The sequence below is a fragment of the Sceloporus undulatus genome, chromosome 1 (genome assembly GCF_019175285.1).
Source record: "Sceloporus undulatus isolate JIND9_A2432 ecotype Alabama chromosome 1, SceUnd_v1.1, whole genome shotgun sequence".
In the NCBI taxonomy this organism is placed as follows: domain Eukaryota; kingdom Metazoa; phylum Chordata; class Lepidosauria; order Squamata; family Phrynosomatidae; genus Sceloporus; species Sceloporus undulatus.
In genome coordinates this window covers 249,824,848-249,836,139 of record NC_056522.1, presented here as the reverse complement: position 1 = coordinate 249,836,139, position 11,292 = coordinate 249,824,848, and the positions used below count along the sequence as shown (strand labels likewise).

At 42.1% G+C, this 11,292-nt stretch overlaps 1 protein-coding gene across 3 annotated transcripts in view; it reads right to left on the bottom strand.

Moving 5' to 3' along the window:
* NHEJ1 (non-homologous end joining factor 1) overlaps positions 1 to 11,292 on the bottom strand; it is a 138,076-nt gene that overhangs the window by 1,738 nt on the left and 125,046 nt on the right. For 2 of the 3 annotated variants that reach the window (XM_042444982.1, XR_006101345.1), the window contains one exon: positions 4,986 to 5,103. In XM_042444982.1, the coding sequence (XP_042300916.1) occupies positions 4,986 to 5,103 (118 nt within the window). Of the gene's footprint in view, positions 1 to 3,179; positions 3,311 to 4,985; positions 5,104 to 11,292 lie in introns of those variants that run through there. The other variant, XM_042444974.1, reaches the window with a different exon arrangement.

The window sequence follows — 11,292 nt, the reverse complement described above, 5'->3', positions numbered from 1 at the left end:
TTTTCTAGCAATCAAAAATGCAGTGTACTGTCACTAGGAAAAATGTAATTCTCTCTGCCTGTCACTGCAATCTGGAATGCTGTCTGGAATGTGGTTATATGAATGTCACATGTGCCTATTGCCTAGTACCTCTACTGACAATGCTAGCGACAAACCACTCCATTCCCCCACCTACAAATGCCAATCCCATTTTATGAGCTTTTAAAAATGCGTTATGTGCTGGCAAGGTCAACTCTCACGTGAGCTCCTCCCACCTTGTGACCTTGCTGGTTTACAGAGAACTGGAACACTGCAAGCCTGAGATGGGGGGGGGGGGGCGCACACCACTTCAGTAAAACGGGGCTGAATCCATCATTTCCCCTTCTTAACAATTTCCCCTTGTTCTGAAAAGTCCCTTCTGCTCTCTTCAATTTTTGTCCCATCTCCTTTTCCCTAAAAGGGCCTCCTCCATGCTCTTTCCCCGAAGCCAGGGGCAGGAAAACTGAAGCCCACAAGCCACAAGTGATTTTCAAGATCCTTTTTGCTTGGGCCCTCTTGCCCTCTTCTCATTGCCAGAATTTTTTTTAAAAAAAAATGTCCTCAAATACCACCTAGGGTAGTGGTTTATTTATTTATTTATTTATTTATACCCCACTCTTCAGCCAAAAGGCTATCGGAGCAGCTTACAAATTGAAAAGGCCCTCAGCTCCACAAACTGGCCCAAGTAGCTCTGAAGAAAACAGAAGTAAAATCCAGACGTCGATTTCTAGTTACTTCTGGAAGCTTCTGGATGAAAATGCAGCGCTGCAGAGAAAACCATCCCTGCCCACCTGTGCTTTAATCTAGCTCCTCTTCTTTATTTTGCCCCAAAGAAATAAGTATTTTGTAATACCTATCCTAAGCCACACTGGGCACATCCAGGGTGGAGACTGCAGGTTCATTCAACTGGGCTGCTAGCTGGAATCCCTATGGGATCACTGTTAGGTGAAGGAGGTTGCACATTCAAAAATCCTCTCTAAGGGTTCCCCTCACCTGGACAGCCCCATGCTCAGACCTCAGTACTCCCTATCAGAAACCAGGAGATGAGAAAGACCTCCTTCTATGACTCTGGACAGCCACTGCCAGTCAGAGTGGACAAGACTGGGTTAGATGAACCAATAGTCTGATTTGATATAAGAAAGCTTTCTATATCCCAATACGTTACTGGTGCTTTTGGCTGCCAACCAGCTCTCATTTACTCCATCTTCACTAGAAACTGGCTCAAATCAGGAGCAGGGAAAATGTGCCCTTTAGATATGGTCATCATATGGCAGTTCCCATAAACCTAGCCAGCACAGTCAGTGGTGACAGATGATGGAAGTTGCAATTCAACGACACTTTGTTTTTATATATATAAATAATTTTGCCAAGTCTTTCTGTTGTGTGCTAAACAACTAAACTTATAACCCCCTAAGGACTATGTCAGTCAACAGCCCCTGCCACACTTTCATTTCCAAGGCTGCAGGATAAACACTGCTTGAGATAAATTTGTGGGCTTGATGCACCTTCTAACCACTCTTCCAGCCATGTCGATTGTGGTGTTCAGATCACTGTGCACCAGAGCTTTGGCATCACTAGGGGGTGCAGATGGCACCAGGTGACACTCTAAGGGGGTGACACTACTGATATTCAAACACCTACCTTTGGGCAGAAACTGACTATGGCATTCATCTGCTTCCCTTTAAAATGCTTTAAGTGATGGTGGGAGTGGGATGAAGCTCAATGAGAGGAGAAAGGAGAGGCCTCAGATTTTTAAAAATTAAAATTTCAATTTTCAAAATATGAAATCTTAATTTTTTAAAAAAATAATTTTTTATTCTTTTAAAATTTTCTTTGAAAACATCACATTTTAACCATATCTTCACTATATGTGTGTGTGTGTGTGTGTGTGTGTGTGTGTGTAAATTCCTTAGGTTGTGCATATGTTATTGTATTTGAAGGTAGAATTTTAATTTTGCTAGTTGTTTACGTCACAACTATTAGCATTACATTCAGTAGTATGTGCAAATTACGATTTATGAGTAACAGTGCAAAAAAGCATTACTAAGGATTCTGCGAGGTGTGGTATGGGAGGAGGTCAGTGGGGGAGGGGGTAAAACCAGGGTGACAGCACCCCTGGAGACGCCACTTCACCAGAGAGGACAACAGATAATAGAGTCATCGAATCCCAGAATCATAGTTGGAAGGGGCCTCATGGGCCATTGAGTCCAACTTCCTGCTCAATGCAGGATCTCCAACTAAAGCATCCCCAGCAGGTAGCTCTTTGAAGACATTCAACCCCACAATCTCTCTAGGCAACCTACTCTTCTGCAAACTCCCTGTTTCTATCCTCTGAGGCAGTTGAGAACAGCCTTGCTGTGACAACCCTTGAGATATTTAAAGAGTGCAAATGATGTCACTCCTCAGTCTTCTCTTCATTAAGCTGTACATGAACAGCTCCTTTAACCTTTCCTCATATGTTTTGTTCTCCATACTGCTTAACATCCTTGCTGTCCTTCTCTGAACCTGCTCTAACTTGTCAATATCATTCTAAAAATGAGATGTCCAGAACTGACACAGTATTCCAGATGAGGCTTGACCAGTGCAGAATATATCAGGACTGTTAGTTCTCTCGACTTGAAAACTATGCTTCTATTCATGCAGGCTAAAATAGCATTCATCTTCTTTGCTGCAGCATCACACTGCTGGCTCATATTCAATTTACAATCAACAATAATCCCAAGGTCCTTTTCACATGTAGTACTGCAGAGCCATGTTACCCCCTATACCTGTGTATTTGATTTCTATGGCCTAAATAAAGAATTTTGCATTTGTCTTTACTGAATTTCATTTTATTAATTTCTACCCAATATTCTAGTTTATCTAGGTCCTTATACTTGATAAACTAGAAAATTGGGCAGAAATTAATAAAAGGGAATTCAATAGAGACAAATGCAAAATTTTGCATTCTACATTTAATTCCATAAAAATCAAATACACAGCTATAGGTTGGAAGAAACAAGGCTCAGCAGTACTACATGTGAAAAGGACCTTGGGATTATTGTGGATCATAGATGCTTCGTGATCTCTGGCAGAATTCCTGTATGTCACAAATATAATAGTTACCCCCAACCAAACCTCCATCAAACTATTCACACAGGTGTGTTCTGGGCCTCCCTCACCACTGTGTCTTGGGCACTCTGTGCAGTCACTGGCTGGGACACTGTTTTCTCTTCTTCGGCTGGTAAATCAACAGCCTTTTGAGCAAGGTCCTGGGAAGTAGGATGTTCAAGGGTCTCAGAATCTCCAGATGCTGTAAAGGATAAAAGAAAGAATCCAGTACAAACATGTAGATTCCTGTATAGGAGGTAGAATACAGTCAAGGGAGAAAAATCAAACAAATATGTGTACAAAAATAGACATCCTCCCTCTTGCTCTTTCTCTCTCCTCTCTCTCTCTCTCTCTCTCTCTCTCTCTCTGTGTGTGTGTGTGTGTGTGTGTGTGTGTGTTAAGAGAGAGAATGATGGCCAATTCAAGTCCCTAGAGATCAATGCCCCAGGAAGAGCAGGAGTGACCCAAGTAGGGAATTTGGATGTCTCAAGAGGCTACGTCTCCTGGGCTCATGCAGTTCCAATTGCAAATAACACACAGATCTACCCACATTCCAGTTTTAAAGGAAACTCATCCATATCCTGATGGACTATTTTCTATTTTTTTGCTCTTATATATCTGTTCTACATGTGCACTTTCATAATTCCATTCCAACCTATTTCACATTAATCTACACTTTTAAAAAGGAAAAAAAGTGTAAAAATTTACATAGAATTTTTATGTATTTTTATCATAAAGTATGATTTTATAATATGCATTTGGTGGTGAAATATGCCTTTTACAATAATTTTGGTACATTTTTAAAGCTAAAAACTGCATCACAAAATTCAGAGACGAGTGGATTTGGAGGAATAACTGCATCCCAAGCAGCATATTCATTTACGAGGTGTGAATCAGGATGGTTCACTTCACAGTGTGTGCACCAAACAAAATCCTCAAGCATCCATAATTCTGACCCTGGACCACTTTCACAAATAGAACATTTCAAAATGAAAACAGCTGGCAGTAGCTAAGCCATATGTAAATATCGGATACATTGGATAAAGGAATGTTCAACAGGAAATGCAAAAATGGGCATATTTTCCTTATTTATTTAAATGTAGAGCATTTTTATATCAAATTTCACAATGCTATGAAATTTAATATATCAACAATAAAGATAACAAACAAAGAATTAAACAAAAAGGAGGGAGTAGACATAGCAGAAATCACTTGCCAAAAACCTTTCTGAAAAATAACTCTTTACTAGCTTCCAAAAAGGACAACAAGAAGCAAAGTGTTCAGGCCTCTCTCTGAACAGTTCAAGAGCAGTGGAGCTGCAAATGAAAAGCCACTGATCCTTGTGAGGATCTCACCTGCTAGGAAAGACAGGAGAAGGTAAGAGGCATTCCCTGAGACAAAACACAGTACTCTAAATTGTGAATGATAACAAATTAGTAGCCAGTACAGATGGCTCAAAACAGATAATGTATAGCAATATGTGTCCACCAGCCAGCAGGCAGTTGTATTATTCATTAGTTGGAACATCTGAATTGTCTTCAAGGGCCAAATGGAATATGTTATGATAGCCACACATACAATGATTTGTGCATGGAGTATGCAGATTAAGGGATAAGGAGAAACAACAGAGAAGAGCAGAACATGGGAGGTATCAAGATGTTGTCTCACTCTTTTGTGAATAGACTTCATTTTTGGATGTATACGAACTGAATAACCAAGAGAGAGATGCCAGGGACATGGGATAGCTTTTCTGGAGTAGTCCAAAATCATTTGGGCTTCCTCTCTCATTTTTTTGGTCTTTTGCCAGAAGTATTGCCATCTATACAAGGGGGGTGATGGGACAGTGGACACACTCTACACATCCTTCACCCCCTCACCTTCTCGGTGCCGTTTGCAAGTTGTTCTGGCCTGCTCTCGGGTCACTGCTATGTAGAGCTCCTTTAAGTTGGAAGTAAATAGCTGTCCCTCTCCCAGGTGGCATGCTTGGGGCAAAATCTGTGAAACAAAAGAAGACTTCTGAACAGACCCCTAGGTAGGAACTACAAACCAGAAGACAATTCATTTTACTTGCAGCCCACAGGATATATGTTAACAACATCTATATTAAGAACAGTTTTTCAGTGACTTTTCAGCAGTACCGAAGAGTCAATGTCAAGCAGAGAACGTGGTTCAATGGTACAGCAACAATTGTGCATGAAGAAGATCCTAGAGGTAATCCCTGAGAAGATACAGGTGTATCCAAAGAAAAGGAATCCAAGTCGTATGTGACTGAAAGTCCCACTTCAACCTGAGACAGAAAGTGGCTGCCAGACTCAGAACAGACAATGCTGGGCTAGGTGAATAAATAGTGGGAAATGAATGTCCTATCTACATTTATGGAATGACTCTTTCCTTTAAAACAATCACTGCTGAAAATATCTCCCTCAGTCTGGAAGGGAAAGTTTTCACTAGACCCCCATGGAGCCTCCTCCTTCTAGTACATGAGTTAATGGGAGAAATAAATGTCCAGCTTTTCCAGTTCCAAAAAGGGGATGTATAATGTTGAAGGCTTTCATGGCCGGCATCCATACTTTTTGTGGTTTTTTCGGGTTACATGGCCATGTTCTAGAGAATCCTCAGATGCCAGCCCCAGATGCTGGTGAAATGTCAGGAAGAAACTCTTCTAGAACATGGCCGCATAGACCGAAAAACCCACAAAAAACTAGGGACATATAAACTTTGGAACCCAAGCTCCCAGTTACTACAAACACAGACATACATTCACATTTTGTGAAAGTACTTTTTTTTTTTTACTACAATTCGAATTAAGGATTTAGGAAGATGTAATAAAGAAGTAACTTTTCCAGGCTCTTATACAGACATACCCTGGCATCCACTAAAAAGTAATGTGAGGTAGTGTTCTCTTTCTCACCCCTGCCCTAATACATGATAAAAGGCTAGTGGAGGCTACTCTGTTGTGCACCAACACAGGGAGAGGGTATGAGCCCAGAGCCTTGCCTGCTCCTGCTTGCATTTCAAAGGTTTCCAGAGATAATGCCGCTGCCACTGTGCCTGCTCCACACCCAAACAGTCGGGAGAACAAAGTGTAACAGATAACGGGGCAGTTCCTCTCTCGAGTGCTCACCCACTGAGGCGCTCAAGGCCGGAGTCCAAAGGCATTGCCTGTCCCCTACTCCTCCCACTCCAGACTGCATGAGGGCACAAGGAATACTGGGGACAAAAGCAACAGAGGAAGGCAAGTTGCAGGAAGAGGTAGGATGAGTGAGAGGAGGATCATAGAATCATAGAATCATAGAATCATAGTTGGAAGACACCACTAGGGCCATCCAGTCCAACCCCCTGCCATGCAGGAAATCCAAATCAAAGCATCCCTGACAGATGGCCATCCAGCCTCTGTTTAAAGACCTCCAAGGAAAGAGACTCTATCACCCTCCGAGGGAGTGCATTCCATTGTCGAACAGCCCTTACTGTCAGGAAGTTCTTCCTAATGTTCAGGTGGAATCTTTTTTCCTGTAGCTTGCATCATTGTTCCGGGTCCTGTTCTCTGGAGCAGCAGAAAACAAGCTTGCTCCCTCTTCAATATGACATCCCTTCAAATATTTAAACAGGGCGATCATATCACCTCTTAACCTTCTTTTCTCCAGGCTAAACATCCCCAGCTCCCTAAGTCGTTCCTCATAGGACATGGTTTCCAGACCCTTCACCATTTTAGTCGCCCTCCTTTGGACACGCTCTAGTTTCTCAATGTCCTTTCTGAATTGTGGTGCCCAGAACTGGACACAATATTCTAGGTGGGGCCTGACCAAAGCAGAATACAGTGGCACTATTACTTCTCTTGATCTAGACACTATACTTCTATTGATGTAGCCTAAAATAGCATTAGCCTTTTTAGCTGCCGCATCACACTGTTCACTCATGTTCAACTTGTGGTCTACTTGGACTCCTAGATCCCTTTCACACGTAGTTTCATTCAGCCAGGTGTCACCCATCCTATATCTGTGCATTTTATTTTTCCGCCCTAAGTGCAATACCTTACATTTCTCCGTGTTGAATTTCATTTTGTTAGCTTTGGCCCAGCTTTCTAGTCTATTCAGGTCATTTTGAATCTTGATCCTGTCCTCTGGGGTATTAGCTATTCCCCCTAATTTGGTATCATCTGCAAATTTGATAAGTATGCTCCCAATTCTGTCATCCAGGTCATTGATAAAGATGTTGAATAGCACTGGGCCCAGGACAGAGCCCTGTGTGACCCCACTGGTCACTTTTCTCCAGGATGAAAAGGAGCCATTGTTGAGCACCCTTTGGGTTCGGCCGGTCAACCAATTACAGATCCATTTAACAGTTCCTTTGTCTAGCCCACATTTTACAAGCTTGTTTGCAAGAATGTCATGGGGAACTTTGTCAAAGGGAATGTTATCCTGGTCTGGCTATAATCCACAACAGCCCCCCAGTTTCTTCCAAAATCATGTGAGCCTCCAGTTTCTCTCTGGCTTGAAACATATGCTTTATGTTTAGTACCGTCATCACTCCAATCTAGCTTTGATCTGGCTACACAGAGGGCAGTGAGTCTTCAAGGCTTCAGACAGTGATTTTTCCTAGTTCTGCTGCCTCCCAAACCAGAAATGTCAAGGACTGAACCTGGATTTTTTTGCAAACCAAAGCATAGGCCCTGTCACTGAGCTATGAACCCACTTCCTATATTTGTAATGTATATGTGGAAACATAAGATCCACAGAAGATTTAAATAAGTGAGGATGAGCTAGGAGCCTATAATCTGAACAGTGTTATTATGTTGGAGCAGCCAGGGATGGGAAGTGAGTAAAATCACAGGTTGGAGCCAATCTGATCTCATGAATTTTTCTTGGGTAGGTGGGAGTCAAGTTATGAGTATTTTCCTTTAACCAACATACTTCCTTGAGGGAGATCACCAATGGGATTTTGCCCGTAGACCCCTACACTACAACTCAACTTTCTGTGACATGAAGCTGCCGCCACATGTGCCATTCTTGCTGGGATGCAAGTGTGACCATTCCTCCTTCACTATTACATAGGAATAAGCACATACGTGCCTACTGTGAATTCAAAGTCTCTGCCAGTACAGTATAGCTAGAACAAATCCTGTAAATGCTACGAGTTATGCATCACTGTTCCACATCAGAAATAGCAGAGGACAGGAGAATACATATCAAATCAAGCTATTCTGATAGCAAAAGGATGTTCTGAAGAGGTCAGTGGGATGGGACTCACACAAGAGTAAACAGCGAAGGAGAATTGAGATTGAATTTGGGAGTATTACAAGATGTGATCCTATAACAAATGGAAGCCATTCCAACATATAAAGGCTGGTCAGTCTGGGAGATGGTATTTACTATGCAGCTAAGGTACTTATGTAACTAAATAGTGCATGCATTATTCCAACCCCATTTTATATTTGTTCTCCTTTATAACATTCAATTGGATGGCAAATGGATAAGGATCATGGGTGCCTACTGGCAACTGCCCATAACATGGTTAGCAATGAGTGACAACCACTTACTGTGCTATTTCATTTTGCTTCTCCCCCAGCTGCAGAAATTTGCACAGCCCTTAAACTCCATGAAGCCCTTTAAACAACAAAAATAAAAGTGCTGAATACAGTACTATCCACACTACTTTCTGGAATACAGACTTACTATTCTTTGAAACTTTCCCTTTTCTTTTTTTCCTTCTTTCAAAATTGCACAGGAAGACACAAATGTCCCCTGTTAACAGCAAAAACATGAGGACAGCTCATCTTGTAATCAAACTGCCCCACTTCACCCATCATATTGGAACAGGATACTATGGATTTGTCCTTCAACTGAAAAGAATCAAGAATAAAATGTGGCCTCTTTCCCACCATCCCAGTATTTGGAAAGGACCACAGGATCTTCAGCAATTTTTCATCTTTATGGCCATAAAGGATAGAAGTACTGTTGCTGTTTTAAATCAAAAGTTCTGAACAATTAAATGGATGAATTGCAAATCACAGTGACAGTATGATCTCATCTCATCTATCCATGGGACATTAACAGCCTTGGTAGGTAACCTACACTGAGGGTTGGACAGAGGGAATAAGACCCTATTGGCATTTGATACTATCAACCATGGTCTCCTTCTGGGTAGTCTGGCTGATATGGGACATAGATGCATTGCTTTGCAGAGGTTCCAGTCTTTCTTGGCTGAATGTTCCCGGAGGGTGGTGCTGGGGGATTGTTGTTCAGCCTTTTGGCTGTGGGGTTCCATGGGGTCAATAGTAGGTGTCATCAGTATACCAGTGATACCTAGATCTATTTCTCTTTTACAACTGATGCCAAGGAAGCTGTGGTAGTATTCAAATTGTTGTCTGGATGCAGTTAAGTACTGGATGTGGGTGAATAAACTGAGGTTTAATCCAGACAAAATGGAAGTGCTGCTGATCAGTAGGAAAACTAACTTGGGCCTGTTCTGCATGGGATCAGGTTCATAGCTTGGGAGTGGGGGGAGAGTGCTCTTGGACCCAGCACTGCTTCTGGAAAACCAGGCTGCTATAGTGGCCAGGAGTGCCTTTGCCCAGTTTCAGCTGGTCTGCTGCACTCTTTCTTGAGGAGGGCAGATCTGGCCACAGTGATTCATGTGTTAATTACATCTCAGTTAAACACTGTAATACTGTTTATGTGGGGCAGTCCTTGAAAAATGTTTGGAAACTGCACCTACTGCAAAATGGTGTCAGGTGTGCATTTTAGAGACCATATAACACTGATCCTACAAGAACTACACTGGCTTCCAATTTGCTCCCAAGCTCAATTCAAGGTGCTGGTGTTGACCTACAAAACCCTAAATGACTTGGATACTGAAAGACCACCTCCTCCCATATGACCCTGCAAGAAATTTTTGATCTTCAGAGGAGGTTGTGTATCCCAGCACCTTGTTAAGTTAGGTTAGTAGGTACACATAACAGGGCTTTCCCTGTAGCAGAGCCTTCATTGGCTGGGCCCATCTTTTTAAAGTTTCTGGTACTGCTGTTCTGCATGGCACTCAGTGTATGAAATTGCTGTTTTAATTGTTTAACTGTTTCAAAACTGGATTCTAGGATTTTTCATAGACTGCATTTAGAATTTTAAAAATAGTATTTTAATCTGTTATAAAAATAGTTTTTGTGTGTTTTTTGGGCTATGTGGCCATGTTCTAGAAGAGTTTGTTTCTGATGTTTCATCAGCATCTGCGGCTGGCATCTCTGAAGATGCCAGCCACAAATGCTGGTGAAATGTCAGAAATGAACTCATTTTGAATATGGCAACATAGCCTGAAAAAAAACACAAAAACTATGGATACTGGCCATGAAAGCCTTCAACTTCACATTGTTTTTAAAATGTTATTATCTTTGTATAGTTTAAACTCGATCTAGAAGCACACAATGAGGACCATAATACAAACTATCACATCTTTCTCATGCACAGTAGATCAAGGCTCTTATATTCTAACCTTCATAAACTCTAAAAGAAGGCAAATGCACTCATAGAATCATAGAGTTGGAAGAGACTGCAAGGGCCATCCCGTGCAACCCCCTGCCATGCAGGAAATCTAAATCAAAGCATCCCTGTCAGATGGCCATCCAGCCTCCGTTTGAAGACCTCCAAGGAGGGAGACTCCACTACACTCCGAGGAAGGGTTCCACTATCGAACAGCCCTTACTGTCAGGAAGTTCCTCCTAATGTTGAGGTGAAATCTCTTTTCCTGCAGCTTACATCCATTGCTCCGGGTCCTAGTCTCTGGAGCAGCAGAAAACAAGCTTGTTCCCTCCTCAATGTGACATCCCTTCAAATATTTAAACAGGGATATCATATCACCTCTTAACCTTCCTTTCTCCAGGCTAAACGTACCCAGCTCCCTAAGGCATTCCTCATAGGGCATGGTTTCCAGACTTTTCACCATTTTAGTCGCCCTCCTTTGGACACGCTCCAGTTTCTCAATGTCCTTTTTGAATTGTGGTGCCCAGAACTGGACACAATATTCCAGGTGGGGCCTGACCAGAGCAGAATATAGTGGCACTATTACTTCCCTTGATCTAGACACTATACTTCTACTGATGCAGCCTAAAATCACATTGGCCCTGTTAGCTGCCGCATCGCACTGTTGACTCATGTTCAACTTGTGGTCCACTTGGACTCATAGATCCCTTTCACA